We start from the raw sequence: 23,119 nt of genomic DNA on the forward strand, positions 1-23,119 counted from the left end.
ATTGTGCCTCTTGTAATTGGAAGTGTTCGGTCCCCCTGCAGCACCTTCAAATGTATACCCTTGGGGGAAATGTAACTTTACTGTAACTACTAGAGGATCATTTTTACATCTGAAGTGGGAGCAAACTCCTTAAAACTAATTTTCAGTACCAGCTTAAGTTAATGTATATCTTGTCAAACCTAATGGATGAGCTTTTATTATATATAAAAAAAAATGTAGTCACTTGGAAGAAAGTCCATGCTGATGTTTATAAATCCACAAGCGTTCTTATTTCTGCGATTCTCGCTTGTTTTGCTTCACTCGCTGTGGGCTTGCTTGTTCCAAATGCCCCTGCGGCAAGCTCTCTCTTCTTGTCCTGAATTTTTAGCATATTTTCTTCTACAGAATCTTTTACCACAAACTGAAGGGAACAATATAAAATGAGAATTTATTATGTAATTTATATACAATTAACTACATCATGCAGTATAAAGTAATTACCTTGGTGATGATAACTTCCTTGGTTTGTCCAAGTCTATGACACCGGTCAAAACATTGTTCTTCAGCAGCAGGATTCCATGCCTACAGATTGAGGGGTTTATTTTTTTTTACATTTTAAAATAGGGCACAGGTCTGTCAGAGTTGGTAGGTTCATATGAAGACCCCCAAACTGCTGGTGCCAGATATTTTAGATAATGGGTGGTACAGAATATTTTGTAGCCTGTAAGGACTAAGCAGAATGTTTATATGGCAATCCTTAAAATTAAGTTTGAGGACCGATTAAGGTTTAACTCTTTACAAAGTGGAAAAGCAGGCAGGTAAAATGAGCTGAACGGTTCCTGTCTGCCATCAAAGCCCTCTTTCCCCAATATAAGTTTGTACAAAGCACTGCGTATACTGACGCTATGTTTAATGTACCATCATATACCACTAGATTAACAAATTAATTGTAATGTTTGACAGACTAGAAGTTAAGACGCATCATACGGAGCTTCATATAAAAAAAAAAAAATTCTCCTGGACATGCGCTGTACTACGGGATATGTAGCGTGGAGCTGGTTAGTCTTCCAATTACCGTCAACACAGAGTGCTGTTCTCAAGTATTATAAGAAATGCTCCTAGAAATTGGATGCAACAAGGCCATGGGTAGGCATTAAAAAAAAAAAAAAAAAAACACTGCTGGAGCGCGTCATCTTCAAATCACCGTCACTCTACGATGCTGCATATATTGGGGTATATTGGTTGAAGGGGTGGCTGTAGGATCAAGTCCCTCGCTTTGGCAAGTTCTTCCAGTGAAAAGGGCTGTGCTGGCTACATAAATTAATTGGCGAGAAGCCTAATTGTGAAAAGGCTCGTGTGATTCAAAGCAGCACGGTCCGGCAAATGGCTAACCCCCATCGATGTGAGCGGCAGTGAGTGATGCTCAAGGGGAGCTAACGGCGAGCGAGCGCTCCCTTCTCTTTCTGTAAAACTCCTGCTGTGGTTTTTGGTATAAGAAATGCGCTCCTGTACTATATAAAAATATATTTCATCACTGTGACCACAGCTGTCAGACACCACATGTGTCCATTACAAATACTTACAGGATCCATTAAGAATAACCGAGAAGCCGCTGTCAAGTTTAGACCCACGCCTCCAGCTTTCAGCGATAGCAGCATAATGGTGGGAGACGCGCCATCACTGCTCTGGAAACATTGAATCGCTTCTATTCTTTTTTTCTGTGTCATCGAGCCATCCAGGCGTGTAAACATGAAGCCAGACTCTCTGCACAAAAATGAGGGCAGTATAAGATCTCCATGGCAACAGACACGGCCTGTACGAACAGACCTGACTTGGCACCCATCATGTATTACGCTGCATAAAACTAGGTTACATAACTGCTGAAAGGGCACGCAGAGGGCTACACATGCCGTCCGAAAGCATTAAATATTGTCGCACTTCTAACCAACTGCTTAACATGAATCTAGAACAGTTTCACAACATCCTATATTAGCCGATGGTTGGTCGTTTACAACCAATGTTGCAATGAAAGACTAATGAATGCAAGGTTATGCAGTTGGCGAACAAGGATCTCGAGTTCTACGCTGTAGAGTCTGAGATAAAAGATCTAACCCGAAGTAGGCAGCGTCTGGCTTTATGCCTCACAGTAATGATTTCAAAATGCTTTCACTGACACTTTGCCTGCCCCTTGGTCTGACCCATGACCATCTTGCTAAAGCAGTCATTCTATTTGTGATCTCTGTGACTGTAAAGGCACCCTATCAATGCATTAGATCTACACGTGTGTATTATCCGGGCGCCATCTATACCTGTGTATTATCCAATAATACACTAGATGGTACCTGGGAGATACACAAGTACCAAAGATACTACAACTACTAATTATTATGTTTTCCCATTTATCAGAGATTGCCTCTTTGCACATAGAAACGCATGTACTTTACTTGCAATGGCTGTCCCCGTCCTGTTGTACATGTAAATCTGTATGCAACCCATTAGAGGCATGCAGATTCCAGGACTAAACCCTGCCAGTAACCTCCCATACAAATCACATGCTAGTCAAAGAGCCCAAATAAATCCAGATATGGGGATATAAGGAGTGATATTTCTATTAAAAAGAAAAAAGAAAAGTTACAACAAAAAGCGACGTGACTACTGCTTTTAATTACACAAATCAGTTAAGATGACGTGTGACAATAGCTTATCTTACCGGAGAGCTGTTTCTATCGTCGTCAGGAAGTTGGTAAATTGTGAAACAATGATGCTTTTTATGCGGGGATCCTTGTTCCTTTGGTCTGTCAATGCAAGCATTAAAGCATTTATCTGAAAAGTAAGCAATTACATTATAAGACTGGGGTATCAAAATCGTAAAAAATCTCTGTCTTTAATTCAGCAAAGCTTACTTTTGAACTTGATTTCCACTTTTGCTCCTTCTTCGGCGTAGATTCGGTGTCTTCTTCTGGGCATTCCACCAAATGTTCCTGGCGTATTTCTCCTCGGCACAGAGGGCACTTGGCGTTTGGCTGGAATATGGCAGCGCACAAATTATTTCACTGTAGTTTTACAGAAAAATGAAGTAAGTATTGGACAAATATATAATCTGTAACTTTAAAATCTGCCAGCTGGAAGATGTATTACTAAAGCTACTGGAAGAAAAGTACTTATTAATCGTAATCACCATGGGAACCGCTATAGTTACATCACTGTAAGAATTTTTGTATCTCAATTTAAAATCCCAGACTAGCAAATTAATCATTTTGGATTTGACGTGCGTTTGGGGTTAATTATTTCATATGTACAGGCAATGCATTCGTACGGCTGGAAACGCACCGCATGCATCTACAACCACATAACGCTGACTGTGGGATTTATATGCGGGCAACTGACTTCGCTATGGATTGTAAGGAGCCTACCCTGACAAGCTTCTCCTCGTAAGAAGTGATGACCTGTCCGTGTATAATGCATGATTCAATCACTGCAGTGACCTCCCAAAAAATAGTACTCATAACCATGCTTTATGCAGGAGCCACCGAGCGTTTGTTGCAGGAGAAGCTCACCGGAGCGGCCGATTCACAACACAGTAACTTCACAACAGAGTTTAAACTGAAATTCTCCTGCCAACTCCTGCCTAACAAATAAATCCTTATCACCATGCTTGAGTATGGCCACAGAAAATCAACTCAACCCTGCATTGTGTAATAGGCGATTGTGCCCTATATGTCTGTTGTATTGTTTAATAGGTGATTGTGCCCCGTGTCTGTTGTATTGTTTAATAGGTGATTGTGCCCAGTGTCTGTTGTATTGTTTAATAGGCGATAGTGCCCCGTGTCTGTTGTATTGTGTAATAGGTGATTGTGCCCCGTGTCTGTTGTATTGTGTAATAGGCGATAGTGCCCCGTGTCTGTTGTATTGTGTAATAGGTGATTGTGCCCCGTGTCTGTTGTATTGTGTAATAGGCGATCGTGCCCCGTGTCTGTTGTATTGTTTAATAGGTGATTGTGCCCCGTGTCTGTTGTATTGTGTAATAGGCGATAGTGCCCCGTGTCTGTTGTATTGTGTAATAGGTGATTGTGCCCCGTGTCTGTTGTATTGTGTAATAGGCGATAGTGCCCCGTGTCTGTTGTATTGTGTAATAGGCGATTGTGCCCCGTGTCTGTTGTATTGGTTTAATAGGCGATTGTGCCCCATGTCTGTTGTATTGTGTAATAGGCGATTGTGCCCCATGTCTGTTGTATTGTGTAATAGGTGATTGTGCCCCGTGTCTGTTGTATTGTGTAACAGGCGATAGTGCTCCGTGTCTGTTGTATTGGTTTAATAGGCGATTGTGCCCCGTGTCTGTTGTATTGTGTAATAGGCGATTGTGCCCCGTGTCTGTTGTATTGTGTAATAGGCGATTGTGCCCCGTGTCTGTTGTATTGTGTAATAGGCGATTGTGCCCCGTGTCTGTTGTATTGTTTAATAGGCGATTGTGCCCCGTGTCTGTTGTATTGTTTAATAGGCGATTGTGCCCCGTGTCTGTTGTATTGTTTAATAGGCGATTGTGCCCCGTGTCTGTTGTATTGTGTAATAGGCGATTGTGCCCCATGTCTGTTGTATTGTGTAATAGGCGATAGTGCCCCGTGTCTGTTGTATTGTTTAATAGGCGATTGTGCCCCAATCCCTAACAGGGAGAAAACACCTTTCCAAAAGCCTCTTAGCTTTGGGCAAAACCACCAAAACCCTTGATCTCCACATTCACTTCAGCATAGAGGGGACAGCAAATCATATCTTGGTCAGGAATAAGAAATCCCTTAAATAAACCCTTCCTCGCAAACACCTAAATGCCTTGGCGGTGGGTAAAATACCTCGATCCCGTTCTCTCCTGAAAGAGTACAAGTGGGATTGAACACGACACTGACCTGCTCGCTCTGTATGACCTGACATATGCACGGTTTGCAGAACACGTGTGCGCAGAGGGTTATAACGGGCATGCTCAGAGATTCCAAACAAATTGCACATTCTTCATCCGAGCCAGAACTCAGAACAATCTTCATCTTATTCACCAACTTCTCCCGTAACTCTTCTGGGGTGGCATTGCCTACGAGTTTACAAAAAAAAATAGGATATATACAATGTGACTTTATGCTTGGTAAAATACATCGAATCTTTAACTGGGAACGTTGCGGTGAAGCTAGAATTATGCTTTTTTTTTGCTGTAAGGTAACATCTCTAGCGGTTTTGTATTTCTGCTGAATGGCAATAGCAGCTGTGTACCTTTTGTTGAACCCGGCGTTTACACATCACATTAAGTCAGCGTCCAGTTGACGGAGCTGATAACGACAAACACAAAGTCTGGCAGCTCCGCCAAACGGACGTTGTCGTTTTTGTTATGATGGCAAACACCCCCGCCAGGACAAATACTGTTGTTATGTGCAAGGGAAAAACTCCCCATTCTATTTAAATGGGGGTGCCAACATATTTAAATAAATTCAAGGAGTAATTTGGTTTATTGGTCTTTGTCGTTAATACAACTATTAACAACTAAAGTGGGGAAATTGCACATGACCTCATCCGTATTTTTATTCATATGCATTTTGTACGTAAGCACCTGAATTTTTACAAACACTAACCTGTAGAAGTAACGGATGACAAGGTGTTTGAGACAAGATGAGGATGACAGCAAAGCTGTCTCAATCTGACCAACACAACGAGGACATCTGCATAGTGAGCAAGAACTGTTCCTTCATCGAAGTACCTAAAAGACACGTCGTGACAGTTCAGAACCGCAGCCTTCGATTCGCAACGGTCAACACAGAATTAGGAATGGAAGAGGAGATTCCATACACCCCACAAAAACTGAATTACCCAGATAAATGCTGTCTAAACTCGTACTGTCTAAAAAAAAAAGCTAAATAGAGATCAAAAGGAAGCAACCTCTGCTAAGCTATTCAATATGATGTACAACAGTATAACATGTCTTAAAGAGATAACGTTTAGTCATATTTTCTAATATAGGTCTAAACTAATTTAACACAGAAACACAAAGGACATGCGCAGGTTATTTTGCAGTTGAACACAAAATAATGCAACTCTTTGGTTGTCAACTTAAATATTCACCAGCATTGCAAGGGCTACTTTTAAAGAAGCTTATAAGTATAAAAAGGATGAGGTTTAAAGAAAAAATATGTATTGCTTTGTTTAATATGTTTTTTCCTCTTTCCTATGGTAGTGTCAATGTACTCTATGGCCACTTGCTGGATACTTAACAAAAAATTCAAATTTAAAACAACCATTTTTATTACGCTGCTTGCAAAAAACATCCCCAATAAAGATGAGGCGTGAAGCCCAGACAAATTCAATTGACATAATTCGTAAAATCTCTCTTCTTTGAATGATGTTGAGTACAATAAAAGTGGTTAATTAAATGTCAATTGACATTTGGAACAATAATCCTAGAAATCAATTAACCCCTTCAATCCCCTATAGACGTACCGGGACGTCCAAAAAATGCCCACAAAGAAACCCCTATGGACGTCCCGGTACGTCCAGCCCTTCGTGCAGCGTCAGGGACACATCCCTGCCGCTGCACGGGAGACCAGGCTGTCGTTTGACAGCCTGGACTCCCCACTGACAGCAGAAGCCGACTTTGCCGGCTTTCTGCTGTCCGATCGCCCGTAACAGCTTCCGGCATGAAAGCCGGTAAGCTGTTACCGGTAAACTGCCCGATCGCGCGATCGCACAGTTGCAAACGCGCGATCGGGCATTCCCTTCCGGGTTACGTCACTGCTGACGTAACCCGGAAGGTCATCGGAGGACAGGATATCCCCTGCGGGGATATCCTGCCCTCCGATGAGGCACAGAGACGCTGCGATCTCTATGCAGGTCTGTGAGGACCTGCATAGAGATCACAGTGTGATCGGTGCAGGGGGATCGCGGGGAGGGGAGTGAGAGACCATCTCTCTCACTCCCCCTCCCATCCTGAAACGGAAAAGCAGAAAAAAAAAACGGTTAGTGATTTAAAAATAATATTAAATAAATCATTAAAATATTAATATAAATAATACAAAAAAAAATTATAACGTGAGCTGTGATGTCATTGTGACATCACTGGCATGTTCAGGAGGTCCCTAGGAGGACCTCTAACCATTTCTGTGTAAAAATAATATATAAAAAATAAAAAAAATGTAAAAAAATTAAAATTAAAAAATATATATAAAAAAAGATAATAAAAAAATTATTAAAAAACCTTACTTCCCATTGCCCTAGCATAACATCTAGCCAGTATAACCCTCCTGCCCCCGTTCACAACCCCCAAACCCGTTAAGCCATAGGCATAAAAATTATACAAAATTGTACACCTAATAGTATGCTCCCTGGAGCTGGCAAATTCTGGAAAATCTATATAAATTAGGTATTTCTGAAATCAGGACATCTGAATTAATAAACTTGGAGGGGATTTTCCATCACTTTACCTAATTTTGTGAGGATTCAGAGGGAAAATGTAAAAAAAAATTAGTTTATTTTTCTAATCTTCGCTAGTTTTTACTAAATTTCTCATTCTAAATTTTCAGCTAATCATCCAACTATGGTATCAAACGAAAGCTCTATCTCTCCTTGAAAAAACAATATATAGTTTATATGGGTACACTATTCACAGGAAAAGAGAATCATCGCTAAACCGACATACCCCAAAAATGGCAAAATTGCTCTGGGCTTTGAGGTACCAAAAACCCCTGGGATTGAAGGGGTTAAGGACACCATGTTTACCAAATAAAGGGAAGGAAGAAACTAACCCTACAAATCAGAAGTACACACGGAAAGGTGTTCTGTTAGCACTTGTGCACATTTTCTTGTCATAACTAATACGCATTTTCTATTAGAACTACAAAAAAAAAGGTCATCCAAACCTCATCATTCGGCTCTACTGCAGTCGAAGAGATATTTGCGCCTTACCTGCTAATGACGGCCTTGCCTTCGTTCTTTAGAGTCTCGTATATTTGCCTTTCTTCGTCCGACAGTTGGATGTGCTGAACAAACACTTTCCGCTCTGGCAATTCCAGCACCGGCTTCCCTTTGATTTTTCCGGTTTTTGTTCTCCGCAGAGTGATGTTCTTAATGAGGGCTTGTAACCGGCTAGACAAAGAATAAAGGTCTATTTATAAACGCCATGCAGGCTACAGCAGCGTGACAAGATGTTTTTAGCGCCTGTATTTGGGGAATAATAGCATTTATCTTGTTCTTCACAAATACTCGGCATCAAAATATTCTCATTGCCTTGAACTTCAAATGCAATTAGATCTTCTTCGTGACTCTTCACGATGCTCATAGTGGGCTAAAACATTCAAAGAATATGCACAAACAAAGCCCCCCTTTTCAGACATAAGAAAGGATTCTAAGTGGGCTATTATGAGGCTATAAAAACATTCAGTATAGCGTACAAGTTGATATTAAACTTTTTGTTGATAGGATTGTATTTCTCGTGTTCTTACCCAAGTCCTCCTCTGTCTCCCATGGTCACCGGTCTCTGAATCGTACGATGCCACCATTGTCGGTCAGTGAACGGCTTCAGTTTTAAGAAAGACAGGAGGGACCACAGATCCTTCAGTGAATTTTGGATCGGGGTACCTGCATCGTCAAGATAACATAATGCAAGAATAAACTGCGGACAAGTTACGCCAACGATTTCCTTGTTTTGCCTCGATAAAGCATTCAAGAACATTTTGATTAACCCCTCGTTTCATACATTGATTTCCGTTATTTAACAGCTAGAATGAAACACAACAAAAACATGCAAGCCGTACCTGTCAGCACCCATCGTCTCTCAGCGTCTATACTGAGGATTGCTTTCGTTTGCTGTGCATTTGGATTTCGGATGGTGTGCCCTTCGTCCAACACCACCCTTAGCCACCTCATTTTATGTAACGGGCTGTCACTCTTGTTCTAAACCAGAAATAATACATTGAATTAGCTCATAGAATAAAGAAAAAAGTTAAAAGTCTTGCTTTGCAGCAAGAAAATGATGGTTGATATTAAGGATCCTGTGGTTTTTGTTTTTAACAAGCTGGTAACCCTCATATAGATGTTTATCTGACGTCAGCCATTGTCTCAACCGAAACTGGATGCCGACAGGTGATCTTCTCACCGCTCCCACTATTAATACGTATCACCTAAAGTGATATAGTTAAAATGTAGATCAGACGGGGCATGGAGCGCGGTCTCATTTTGTCCACATGTTCCTGCAACAAGCCCCAGGGAAAACAACCACAAATCTGAACAATGACTTAAGCACATTTTTCCCTTCGTACACTCTTCCTAGACAAGCTGTCACCCTGCCGGTGAGGGTGGAGAGCCAGGAAACTGTTTCTGGAGGGGCATCTTAACGAGCCTACGCATCCATCCTAGCAGGCCCGGACTGGCCATCGGGCACACCGGGCATTTGCCCGGTGGGCCGGTCCACGGCAGGGCCGCATTGACATAGGGGCTGATGGAGCTGCAGCTCCAGGCCCCTACCCTACCAACTGCGACCGGGTCCGCCACTCTAAGGGGCCGGGAAGTCCCCACCAAGTCCGGCCTTACGGGTCTGCGGCCGCACAGGGCTTAAATTAAAACATCGGGGTTTTTTTTTTTACTTTATTTAACATGGAGGATTTTAAATAAAGTTGGAAAAAAAAAACCTCGATGTTTTAATTTAAACCCTGTGCGGCCGCACACCCGTAAGGACGGCCCTGGTGGGGGCTTCCCGGCCCCTTAGGGCAGGGCCGACCTTTGGGGTGTGCGACCGCACAGGGCGCCACACTCCAGGGGGCGGCCGCTCATCAGGGGGTGCCAACTTGCGGCACCCGGCACCCCTCCAGAGACGGACAGTAATGTCCGCCGCTGGAGGAGCAGGCTCGCAAGGGAACGGTATCGGAGGTCTTTAACAGACCTCCGGTTCCCTTGAGTGATTTTAAGCCGGGTTCAACCCGGCTTAAAATCACTCAAGGGAGCCGGAGGTCTGTTAAAGACCTCCGATACCGCTCCCTTGTGATCCGCGCGGCAACAGCTGTTGTGCGCCGGGGTTTGTTTTCAGGTCCCGGCGCACAACACTGAAGCCGCGCCCACCGCTGTCCATGCCCTCTGAACCCGGAAGAAGACAGAGAAGACAGAAGAACTGAAGAAGAGGAAAAGAAGCTGAAAGAAGAAAGGAAAGGTAGGAAAGCATTAAGTGAGAGTGGATTGGTATGTGTGTGGATCAGTATATATGTGTGGATCAGTATATATGTGTGGATCAGTATATATGTGTGGATTGGTGTATATATGTGTGGATTGGTGTATATATGTGTGGATTGGTGTATATATGTGTGGATTGGTATATACGTGTGGATTGGTATATACGTGTGGATTGGTGTATACGTGTGGATTGGTGTATACGTGTGGATTGGTATATACGTGTGGATTGGTATATACGTGTGGATTGGTATATACGTGTGGATTGGTGTGTATGTGTGTGGATTGGTGTGTATGTGTGTGGATTGGTGTATGTGTGTGGATTGGTGTATGTGTGTGGATTGGTGTATGTGTGTGGATTGGTGTATACGTGTGGATTGGTGTATACGTGTGGATTGGTGTATATGTGTGTTGATTGGTAAGTGTGTGAGAGTGATGGGTGTTATGCTGTACCATTTCCAATGTATTTTTCATTATATAATTATGCTCTAAAAGTACATCATAACTCCCATCACTCTATACTGTTCCATACAGTGGCAGAGCTGGGAGGCAGAGGCCTTGCACCCCCACCACAGGACTCCTGAAAGGTAAGTGAACTTCAAAGAGGGAGAGGGTAGATAGTTAGGAGGGGGTAGTTGCGGCGGGCTTAAGGGGCTCTGCGTTAATGCGGCCATATAGGACCAGTCAGTCCGGTCCTGACTGGGCCTATTTTAAGGTGGGGGCCTGGAGCTGCAGCTCCATCAGCCCCTAAGTCAATCCTGCCCTGCCCCGGGCCCGGTCGCAGTTGCTGCTTGCTCCAGCAACAAGGTAAGTAGGGTGAGGGAGGGGGGTGCAGTGAAAAGGGGCAGAGGGGGGTTAGATAGTGAGAAAGGGGGAGAGGGGATAGATAGAGGCGGTACATATTGAGAAGTGGGGAAGGGGGTTACATAGTGAGAAGGGGCAGATAAGATGAAGAGAGGGGGTAGTGTGAATGCGTATGAGAATGAATGAATAAATGTGTGGATGAATTGTGTGAATGCGTATGACAATTAATGAATTCATGTGAGGATGAATTGCTTGATTTGTGAGACTGCATTAATGGATGTGTTAATGATTTGTCTGAATGATTAAATGCAAAGATGGTACATGAAGGGTGGGCTTTAACAATAAATAAATAAATATGGGCTGCTCAGGCTTAAATGCCCGGGCCTATTTTTTGTCCCAGTCCGGGCCTGCATCCTAGTGACATTAACCCTCTGCAGGAGTAGTGAAGGACTGCCCACACGCGGATCTGTCTCCCAACAGACAATGCCAGCTAATAATGAGAATTAATAGAGTGCAGCAACTCCCCTGTAGTAGTCATTGCCTTCTGGGTACAGCATCTCAAGCCGTCATATAGATCAAGAAAACAGGCATATAGACGTATTACCTGAATGAAAGGCACCATCCACGGTACTAAAACTCCACCATTATTGCTGAATTAAAAATATATCCCTTCTTGACACAGGACAAAAAAAAAATTCCTCAGCAGAGCAGTGGTCAGCGACAGCTTTAGCGAGAAATCAAAACTAAGCATTTTTCCTCATTATTGACACTGGAAAAATAACTTCTCCCAAAGTGACCCACTGAGTAGACATTCAATGGGATTTGTCAAGCCCTGCATTAAACTAAAACTCTAAAACATATAACAACGTATGATACTAAAATATACCTATAAAAGTTTGTTGAATGTAGAATAAAAGAGCAAAGGATTTGCTAAATAATAAAAGGTCTGCGAGCTCCCCGTTCATCCACCGGCATGCTTCACTTACGGCATAGTCGTGTGTCACAACCGTGTATGTCGTCAGAACAACGTCCTGCGAAGAAAGCACTCCAGGATCTTTGCTACGTTCAGGACCGTAATATACGTAGATGTTCAGATGCACGTCGGGTTTTACATGCTGCTCAAACTGGTCCTGTGTGATAGAATACAAAGAAGGATCATGCTGTGCAAACACATGTAACATAACATGTAACAAGTCCAAATGATAACCGCTCATGTGTGACTGACAATTCATGCCTTTCAGCCGTTACATTTCCCACTAATAATAACCAATACGGATTTTTGTGCATTTTACCCACTAATTATACACACAAATGGCCTAAATTGGCAAAGTCTACTGAAAAGCACTGGGACTGGATTTTTTTGCCATTTCTAATAACTCGAACCTGCATGTAACAAAAAAACAAAGAGAAATCAACCATACTTACAATCCAGTTACTCAGCACTGATAGCGGACATACAATGAGCGTTGTTCTTGGTCGCTTCCCAGATGTACTTTTTGAAAGGCATTTTGGGATAATAGTCCCTGCTGGGAAAGTTTGTTGGATTTAGTGAGTGGATAAAAACGGAAAAAAACTCAAATCTTCATTTTAATAAATAAAACAAACAAACAAAAAAACTATGCATCTGATGGATCAAATAACTAATCAGACAATCAAATCATTCTCAACACACTAACTTAACATGCGCACGTGCAAAAATAACAATAAATTAAAAAAAATCAACAGAAGCACACACGCTGGGTCACGTCACATTACGTTTCTTGACCCTGTCGTGTTCCAGACATCAAGTGTTGGGCAGTCCAAGTCAGACCAGCCCTGTTTGAAGAATTTTAGACTGGCCTAAGAGCACAAGTGCTGCCCCGTGGGCACAGAGTTCTGTTTTGGGCAAATGCCCACACATCATTTAGCAAGGCAATGTCAAAAAAATAATAAACATTTATGATTCTGCATTTCCAAAAAGAGGTTAGGAGTTAAAAATAACACACAAAACATATTTTTAGCTTACCAAGAGGGTGGTAGATCAATGGAACAGCTTCCCATCAGAAATGGTAGATGCTTATACAGCGATGCATGGGATAAACATTAAGCTATGCTGAATCTATGACAAGGCCAATTACATCAGGAAAAACAAACATACTTGATGGGTTGAAAGGTTCTTATCTCGTGTCAAATTCTGTGTGCCTACTAAACATAGTTGTGAGTTTTAAAAAGGAGGACCCCGAATTAAGTCTGCAAACGTGTCTTGTTAGACCCCCTGGAATTCTCAATCAATCCACTGCTGGAGTCAGCCGGCAGTAAGTATACCACACTATCACAAGGCTGAGCAGGATACGTGTTCAGCGAGGAGAAGAGGGGAAAAAACATGAATTCAGCTATCGTGTGTGTTACGAGACCTGAACCGTACTATTAAACTCCTCTGTGATGGGAAACTCACAACAGCGGGGCCGATCTTATCCTTATGTATCAGTCTGTCTCATCTTTGCTCATTTTTGTTGTGTTTTGAATATTGTTAATTTTAATGCTGTTAATGCTGTGTTCTCCCCTTGTAATAATAACAATAATAATAATATAATCATACCTTTAGCCTTGGCTTTCCTCTTTGCTGTAAAACATTTCCCAGAAAGAGCCATAGCAAACTGCTCATCATCTTGAAGACTGCAAGCTTTGGAAACTAAACATAAAGAAGCAAACCAGAACACTAAGAATTCAACCAAAAGCTAAAAAAACCCGTTATATTATTTTTAAACGGCAGAACTTTACATGATCCGACAAGCGTGACTTTTTTTTTTTCTTCTTTAGTGTGCATTTTACCCGTCTATTTTACACAAAGCTCACTGAGTTTTGACGATACGGAGTAATCTAACATATGTCTGGGTAGTAAAATGACATATGGTAAACATGTGATATCCTGCATTACAGGGTTTTGTTTTTGTGACGTACCTTTTATTTTTGGAGGAATCCAGTCCTCTAATTCTTCAGAGTCACTGCTGAGAGTATATTTGGCTTTCCTGGTTTGTTGTCTGTAAATAAAACAAGCAAAGTCATGTAGCAGAGAAGGCAAATCACCACCTCAAAATAAATAAATAAACAAACATGACAATGTAATCTCCCCAAAAAATAATGCTAGTATACTATGGAAGGCTGTTTGGACACCCCCTGCTGATATTTTTAAACCCTTTCGTTTATTACATCATGATTGCTTTTCCGTGTTTAGTGGACCATACAACTTACATGAACATGGACCGATTTGAACCCAGTCATGTCTAAAAAGAATGACATATGATGGCATATGGGATACCCAAATATCTAAATTTTTTAATCTGCATTTTTCACTTTTTATTTTTTAGGTAAGTGCTCTAAAAGTAAAAGCCCTGTTTGTCTTGAAAACATATATATATATATATATATATATATACACACACACACACACACACACACACACACACCGTATTGGCCCGAAAATAGGGGTTTAGCGCAAGGATGCACAGTTCTTATCACCCGAATTGCGTTAAGCGGGTAAGTAGCAGGGTTAAGATCCAGATCCCTCCTGCAGGGGACCTGGATCCTTCTCTCCAGCAGCCAGTGGCTGTCTGCGTGATGCACGTAGACAGCCTACGCTGCCGGCACTTCCACTGGAGCTTCTATGGTGGAGCACCGGCATGACATAACCTCCACCATAGAAGCCCCGGCAGAAGTGCCGGCCCCAGAGGTTGTCTACGTGCATCGCGCAGACAGCCACCGGCTGGCCCCAAGACACCAGGGAGTTGGGGTGCATTGGTAAGTCGGGGGGGCATATCAGGGGGCATTTTTTCTTTAATAATATTTTTAGCACATAACGGTATGTATATATTACTTGAGTGGTAAACCTAAATGAAAGAGAGGGAAATTGTGCTCAAAAAAGATAGCAAAGGTGCTAAAAAGAAGAACCATAGTCCTTAAGGGGTTGATCTGATACAAATAAGAAAAGCATTTGGTAGGGGTTGACACGAACAGGAGCTAGGTGTTCTGGGTAAAAACTAATGAGCCCAAGAAAAAGATAACATAACAGACAGTTTAAAAATGAGAAAGTGGGGAAAACATTTAGAAAAGTAATTAAGTTTTGCTGTACCTTTGTGGGCGACTACTCGAGTTATCAGGTGGGCAAGTATTACTTTTGCTGCTTGAAGGATTTCCTCTTTTTTCTTTATTCTTTACTGCGTTCATAAACAACATATCAGGGATTGTGCCGATGATTGATTAAGCTCAACCCTTAATACCCAGAAGGCGAAACCCTCCTATAAAGAATTAAGCTACATGCTAATAGTCGGATGCTTCTTAAAACACATTAGAACATACGAAGATCACCACACAGGCTTGCGGTGCAGGTTAAACGCATTTGCAAAGGCTCTCTTGAAACAGAAAACCAGTACTCTTGGGAAGTGAGAAACTAAAAACAACATAACGTACTTACCCCTTTGCTTTTTTTCTGATGTCAATAGATTTTCCTCATATTTCTTATTCTGAGAAAGGGGTGAGAAAAGGCACATATAAAAGCCAGCTTCTTACAAACTACACTAAAAGAATGCCAGGCCTGCAAACAGCATGAGAATCATTATATTAGTTCTGGATACTGAGGTGAATTGTCATGAATGGCACATTATTGCAGCATGATGTATTAAACATACGTATTAAACGGCTGCTAATGCTAGCATCACTTTTCTGTCGTATATTTCTCCAGCCAACAAAAAAAAGATGTGGAATGATTTCTGCCACAAAAAAAAGGAGTTAAAAACTATGGTTCATTTTGTACACCATAAGCAGAGTATAGTGGGTCTCTTAGCACATGCTGATTAGAAAAAAGAATTGCATGAGAAAATATAATTAAGTGAAAAAAATCCTTCTAGACTCCAAAAGAATTTCTTCTCCAGGATAAATGTTACCTCTATCCAATTTACTCTCTGCAGCGATTTAACTTAATTATTCAGAAAAAAAAGCCCGCTGGCAAATACGACACACAAAACTGAACATACCAGATCTGAGTCCGTTTTAGTCTTTACTACTGGAAATGGTTGACCATCGTGAAAGTTTGTAAGAATTAAAGCGATGACTGAAAGGGTTTTACCCTACAACAACAAAAACATGAATGAATGCATCAATAAAATAAACAAGCTTTATACAGATCAGATACACCTAGCTCAAGTTGGGTGCACTATATATATATATATAGCATCTGCCAGTACAAATCTCAGACAATCTCAGTAATCAATAAGTTACTCAACCCACTTGCCACGCAAATAAATAGAAATCTTCAGTACAATTCTATATAAATATACATACTAGACCCATGTCATCTGCCAGGATCCCTCCTTTGATGGTTTCAGGCTTTTCTTTTTCTGCAAAATTAGTGAGTGTGTTGTAATACAGATTACTTCTTTGTTCCCAAAACGGTGGCAATTCATCGCTGTTCTCGCGGGAAACCATCCAAGCTAAAGCTTGCCTTTGGTGAGGCAGCAATTTTGTTTGTACGGCCTACAGAAAATGATGATGAGAAATCAATGTATGTATGTTAAATATTTTGACTGCCCCTATTATAAAACAGTGCTACAGATGTACTTATAATGAACATTACGTGATACACATATCTGGTTCACCAGACTGAGGGATACCATCAGAGTTGTATGGTTTTTGTTGTTTTTAATTCTGGGTAGTTTAAGTTTCATTTCAGAAGGAAGTTTAAAATTTTCGAGACATATTCTCATCAGCAACTAGAATTTGAATTTTTTCTTCTGATAAATCTACGAATCCAATCCAAATTCAGCTTTGACTTCAAAAAGTACAGCTCACATTCTTCTCTCCGACTCGCATTTCACGCACGCTCTTAAATCCTGGATCGCTTGCAGAACAGAACAAGTAGACCCCGATACAAACATCTCACATTGTTCCTTCTGATAGAAAATATGTATACCAACGCAATGCCGACGTACAGTATTTACTCCGGCAGCTTCACTGGGAATGCATTGTCAGCTACGATAAGGATTTGTTTTTCTGAGCTTATCACTAGACATTACCTCAGAGGGGTCCAACTCGCGAGTTTTGTCATCTTCCTTCAGGTCTTCAAATAGTTTGTCAAACTCTGTCTTTAACTGAAACAAATCAGCAAATACATGAACACTTTTGTTGAGTTAAGTGAAAATGAAAAACAACATCTTATCCCACACCCATGGTTTAAGCAAAAAGTGGTATATAATAAGCAAAGATTTAATCCCCCATATCATTATATTTTAACATAATGCTGTAAAGGGATCTTCCTTCTCTATTAGTTATCGCGGTTTAGATTATGACATTCAATCCTCATAGGTTGCATTTTGTTGACAAGGCCTTGCGCATTTCTTGTTGTCGCACACAACGTGATACAAGATTACCTGACAAGTGGGCCGACATGAAACACCCACGACTTACCTACAGCACAACATTACCATTACCAATATCTACAACAAAAAGCATGCGGGAAAATATATACTTATGGGTGATATAAGAAACATAGAAGAATCACCTGACAACACTGCGGCTCTCGTCTGACCCAGCTACAGTCAATGTTAACGCCAACATATTTTGGTTTTATAAAAGAATCAGGACAATAATGAAATGGTCATGTAAAAAAAAGGCTATTCAGTGTTCTTGTATCCTGTTGTGTATTTAAACCACTCTGCAAGGCTGATAACCACAAGACCTCCACTCTGTGTGGCCAAGCATGGATGTGCGTTTAGAGTGGAAACACGTCAGTCTTTGCCGATACGCGGATCCTACTCAGATGTCACCAAAACAGGAATCAGCGAAGCAAAGTCAGATTGTTTCATTGCTTTCTCACATAAAGGTTGGGTGCATCTGGACCTTTCACCCTTTTAGTGCAAACCATGCAGTTACCAAAGTGGTCCCCACATACTAACCATGTCTCTTGCACATGGGCCATGTTAAGGTCCCCTCGCCCCTACTGCTTCTAGAAAATTATTTTCTGTGGTGTAGAGGGGCTGCTGATCGGCTCGCAAAACCTACCCTGCCTTCCCATGGGAAAAATGTAGGGCTGCAACTAACGATTATTTTAATAATCGATTAGTTGGCCGATTATTTTTTCGATTAATCGATTAATCGGATAAAAAAAACAATATGCAAATTTTTCGTTTATTTAAAAGAATTTAATGAACTGGATGTTAAAAAACAACTTAAAATTTACATTAACATTCTTATTTTGTTATGATGTAATAAAAAACAATATTTTCAAAGTACAAGAACCCAAACACAATATTTATGAAACAAAATAACCCCAAACATTCTGAAAAGAGGTGGACTATTACTGTTCAAGAAACTTTGCCCCAGCACTTTGCACTTTGCACCCAGCACTTTGCACCCAGCACTTTGCACCCAGCCCTGGCACTTTGCACCCAGCACTTTGCACCCAGCACTTTGCCCCAGCCCTGGCACTTTGCATCCAGCACTTTGCACCAGCACTTTGCACTTTGCACCCAGCCCTGGCACTTTGCACCCAGCACTTTGTACCCAGCACTCAGCACCCAGCACTTTGCCCCAGCCCTGGCACTTTGCACCCAGCACTTTGCACCCAGCACTTTGCACCAGCACTTTGCACTTTGCACCCAGCACTTTGTACCCAGCACTCAGCACTTTGCGCCCAGCACTTTGCCCCAGCCCTGGCACTTTGCATCCAGCACTTTGCACCCAGCATTCAGCACTTTGCACCAGCACTTTGCACTTTGCACCCAGCCCTGGCACTTTGCACCCAGCACTTTGTACCCAGCACTCAGCACCCAGCACTTTGCCCCAGCCCTGGCACTTTGCATCCAGCACTTTGCACCCAGCATTCAGCACTTTGCACCAGCACTTTGCACTTTGCACCCAGCCCTGGCACTTTGCACCCAGCACTTTGTACCCAGCACTCAGCACCCAGCACTTTGCCCCAGCCCTGGCACTTTGCATCCAGCACTTTGCACCCAGCACTTTGCACCAGCACTTTGCACTTTGCACCCAGCACTTTGTACCCAGCACTCAGCACTTTGCGCCCAGCACTTTGCCCCAGCCCTGGCACTTTGCACCCAGCACTTTGCACCCAGCCCTGGCACTTTACACCCAGCACTTTGCACCCAGCCCTGGCACTTTGCACCCAGCACTGGCACTTTGCACCCAGCACTTTGCACTGTGCCCCTGCACCCAGTCTCCAACTCTGCCCTGCACCCAGCCCTGCCCCCACATTCTGCCCTGCCCCCACACTCACACTCTGCCCTGCACCCACTCTGCCCTGCACCCACTCTGCCCTGCACCCCCACTCTGCCCTGCACCCAGTCTCCCACTCTGCTCTGCACCCACACTCACACCCTGCATCCCCACCCCCACTCTGCCCTGCACCCAGTCTCCTGCCCTGCACCCCCCACCCCCACTCTGCCCTGCACCCCCACCCCCACTCTGCCCTGCACCCCCACCCCCACTCTGCCCTGCACCCACTCACGAACCGCTCTGTGCGAATGGAGCCACTCGCACAGAGCGAACCGCTCTGTGCGAATGGAGCCACTCGCACAGAGCGAACCGCTCTGTGCGAATGGAGCCACTCGCACAGAGCGAACCGCTCTGTGCGAATGGAGCCACTCGCACAGAGCGAACCGCTCTGTGCGAGTGGAGCCACTCGCACAGAGCGAACCACTCTGTGCGAGTGGCTCCATTCGCACAGAGCGATTCGCTCTGTGCGAGTGGCTCTGTGCGATCCGTGCACATAGACATGAAGAATACTTACCTCCGGAACGCGTCACATCCGTCACGTAGCTAAAAGAAGGCGGAGACTGCAGAGCGTGTAGCAGAAGCGGGGAACGCTCGCGGAGGTAAGTAAAAGGAGCCTAGTGCTCCAACAACGAATCGATCACTCGATTAATCGATAACGGAAATCGTCGACAACGATTTCCGTTATCGATTATTATCGATTTTATCGATTCGTTGTTTCAGCTCTAGAAAAATGTGCCACGATCCCAGGCACTCAACGGTTAGAGAAATAATACATAAATATTAAGGCTTTTGCTGTTCAGATGTTTTACTAGAAGTGAGCAAATCTTTAGGTTGCCCTAGCAAAAAAAAAAAAAAAGCAAAAACATTTTTTCTGGTAAAGTAATTACAGAACAAACCTGTTCAGTAGTCATTTGCACAGCTGGTAGAATAGGACCACTGTAACCCTGTCCTGATCCAGAGCTGAACTGTGAACCTTTGAAAAGTAAATTAAAAAAAATTAAAAAAAGACAGATAATAGATGCGATACTCATAAATCAGTAACATATTTTTAATGTAGGTTTATCTAACTCAGGCTAGGATTTTTAGGTAACCCAGTCCAAATACAGGCAGTTCCATTCAAATTGGTCACGTAAGGACAAACAGTATTATGTCTTCTATTGTCTGCAGCGCTTGCCCAATTTGCTTCATGAAACCAAGTTGTAAAACACAGCATTTTGATGCCTATCCCTGGTGTAGCGCAATGTTGTTTTTATCTTCCAGAAAGAAAGAAATTACGCATACTCACTTACACGCATACACACACTTATGTCATACAGCTTGGCAGATACCATTTATTTTGGCCAGAAATGTCACGAAATTACATCATAGCCAGCACTCAGCATCAATAGCAGGGAGGTCCGCATGTACATTTATTTTTGGGCCGATTAAGAAAACTAACCAGGCTGCCGTCAACCAGGCCATGTGCTACAACAGAGGCCTTGGCGCGCCCACTGGTTCACCATAAATGCTTTAGGGTGTTCTATGAGTTCTGTGAAGCACACAACGGGAACATTGTTTAATCTGTTTGTATTCTGAGATGAACTTTAAATTTACTTGAAGGACATAAATGTAAGAAATAAGCATATGCCATGAAATCATCTGTAATAGCTAATAATATGTCCACTTGACTTTTAAATAAGGAGTAGATTAAGGTATTGATCTATGTTCAAACAAGTTTGGCTTAGAAGCCCCCTTTTAACAGTACACGTTCAAAAAACAAAAGAGACAAACAGTACTCACCGGCAGGAAGGGGTCCGAGTTTGAATCCATGTTTTTTCATCCGGTCTAAAACCGCCTGCTTGTTTTCTGGTCTTCCCCAAAAGCTCAGATTTACCGGCATAGTGAAAGCATTGTTTGCCCCATATGGCACTACCCTGTCAATACAGTAAATACATTCAATATTTCCCAACTTCCATCATTCAGGAATACTGAAAAAGTGTAGGAAGCCAAAGATGAATTAAGGAGTAATAACACAAGGCTCGAGAAACCTCAGAAGCCTCCAGACATAGCTCACAAAAATGCCGCTCCAAACTCAGGTTATGAAAGGCACCAGCACACGGCGTTCCCACTCAGAGTATATTGTCACTGGTCGGGAACTGGGATGCTTAGCTTTCGGATTTCTGTGGTGAACGGAGCCGGTCTCTGACAGGACATACACCGGCTGCGTCCATGCGTGCTGTGGAAGGCCCCGTCGGAAAGACAGAGATAAGGCAGACCCCATCCAACGTAAGTCTACTGAATGCCTTTGCAGAACGACTGTACAAAACTTACTTTCCTACAAGGCACATATGCTTAGTACCTCTTTAATAAAAGGGTATTTTATTGGCTCATTTAACCCTTCATATGTACGGTAGTCGTCCTCAAACTTATCGCTTACCCTTCAATCCTCGCCAGTTTACGATCCATGACATAGGCCAAAGCTGCAGCCAATTCTTTCTTAATGTGACCAACCTGGTCACCGTTGATATTATTGACTTTCACTGCATTTCGATCGTACTGGTTGTTGGGCTCCCTCTGAAGAGCAACCATTTCATTATTGCTGACCTTAAACAACGAAAAGAGATATATTATAGCAGCCATCTGTTTCAAGCCCACCGAGGTATTTAAAAGTCATAATATATTTAGATTGGATCTCTGTCCATTTGGCACATGGATTCTTCCGATGACATATTTTTACTCTACATACCGTTCCTGTGTAATACCGCAAACCAACAACATTGCCTCTCAATGATCCAAACAGCACCGAAGAATCAAGATCTTCTTCCGCTGACGTTGAATCATCGGCAGAAAGTTGGTCGTCCGGCTCAAAGTTGAAAAATAAGTTATTCGGAGAAGAAAATGGTGAAGAGTTCCCAGTTCTTCCAAACTGAGCCGACTGTAAAAATTTCCAAGCGGATCCCCTGCAGGAGTAAGAAAAATAGGAAAAAGAGTAGAATTTTAACTGAAAGGATCAGAAGCTTCTCATCAGAAGTGGTAGAGGCTGATAGAGTGAGGGAAATTCATGTTTAATCCACAATCTAAGACAAGATCACGGACTGGTTAAGGTCAGAGTCCTTACAGGGAGAAAAATGGGCAGAACGACTTAAATCTGCCGCCACATTCTATCTTTCAAGTACCATAAAGATACGTTCCCTTAGGACTTTATACTTCTATTACTTCATTTATAACATTCAATTTCTTTTTTAACACCAAGTTGCCGCCAGACAGCGATCCGCCATGGAAGCCATAAGCGTGATCTACATATTTATGACACAAAGGGGTTTATTCACTAGGCTGTAGTTGCAACTCCCTCGCTTGCCTATTCGTTATGAAGGGACAATTTAAGATGGATTATCCAGGAAGAATTGCTGAGCTGGGCCTGTCTAATGTATAATGTGATGTCTAGGAAGCCTGAAGAAATCTCACTGGTTTAATTATACATTATGCAGGGCCAGTCAAGTGCTTCCTCAGCAGAAGCTCATTGTGCTTAGCTCTCCAAAACACATAATGAAGTCAAAGAGCTAAACCCAAAATTCTCCTGTCAGCTCTCCATTTAATGAATAGATCCTTAAATACGTCTCGGTGATGCTTCCTCACAGTGTATTATAATCCAGCAGGGAAATATAACGGGGGAGGGACAGTGATAATACCCAGCGCACGCTGATAATGGCCTTTACCTCATAAACATCCGTGACATCTCGGTTTAGGGTTACGGTGTAAGAAGTAGACTGGTGTTACACTGTCAATAGTACGAGGCCCTTCATCAGCATGCGCAGAAACCCAGGTACACCGCAAGGAGCTGGCGCAAACTCGCCCAGTCCGCGCTACTCCGACACGCAATCGCCCGCGGTTTCAAAACGATAACCACAGC

At 42.6% G+C, this 23,119-nt stretch overlaps 1 protein-coding gene across 3 annotated transcripts; it reads right to left on the reverse strand.

Annotated features, from left to right (window-relative positions):
- Positions 1 to 164: 164 nt before the first annotated feature.
- On the reverse strand, positions 165 to 23,076 carry HLTF (helicase like transcription factor). Of its 3 annotated transcripts, none has more exons than XM_053460908.1 (24): positions 22,926 to 23,076; positions 21,956 to 22,169; positions 21,647 to 21,813; positions 21,010 to 21,143; positions 20,127 to 20,203; positions 17,016 to 17,090; positions 16,285 to 16,476; positions 15,978 to 16,070; positions 15,419 to 15,467; positions 15,077 to 15,161; positions 13,909 to 13,988; positions 13,547 to 13,639; positions 12,394 to 12,491; positions 11,955 to 12,098; positions 8,760 to 8,898; positions 8,448 to 8,583; positions 7,912 to 8,091; positions 5,589 to 5,713; positions 4,878 to 5,056; positions 2,883 to 3,002; positions 2,690 to 2,802; positions 1,563 to 1,743; positions 481 to 561; positions 165 to 400 (listed from the first exon to the last, which is right to left on the reverse strand). In XM_053460908.1, the coding sequence occupies exons 1-24, from the start codon at positions 22,943 to 22,945 to the stop codon at positions 248 to 250; spliced, it is 2,928 nt and encodes a 975-aa protein (XP_053316883.1). In that variant the 5' UTR covers positions 22,946 to 23,076; the 3' UTR covers positions 165 to 247. The 3 variants fall into 3 exon arrangements, with proteins under 3 accessions (XP_053316883.1, XP_053316882.1, XP_053316884.1); XM_053460907.1 differs by having other exon boundaries at positions 12,394 to 12,494; XM_053460909.1 differs by having other exon boundaries at positions 12,394 to 12,494; positions 15,077 to 15,142; positions 15,406 to 15,467.
- Between the last annotated feature and the right edge of the window lie 43 nt (positions 23,077 to 23,119).

Source organism: Spea bombifrons, chromosome 3 (genome assembly GCF_027358695.1).
Source record: "Spea bombifrons isolate aSpeBom1 chromosome 3, aSpeBom1.2.pri, whole genome shotgun sequence".
NCBI lineage: Eukaryota > Metazoa > Chordata > Amphibia > Anura > Pelobatidae > Spea > Spea bombifrons.

What these genes read in the sequence shown, in the direction of transcription:
- HLTF (XM_053460907.1), bottom strand. Translation starts at nt 22,945, where the DNA reads ATGTCACGGATGTTTATGAG. An exon ending in ATGTCACGGATGTTTATGAG is followed by an intron (nt 22,170 to 22,925) that starts GTAAAGGCCATT and finishes TTACTCCTGCAG; the next exon opens with GGGATCCGCTTGGAAATTTT. An exon ending in CAGTGCTGAGTAACTGGATT is followed by an intron (nt 12,099 to 12,393) that starts GTAAGTATGGTT and finishes TCTATCACACAG; the next exon opens with GACCAGTTTGAGCAGCATGT.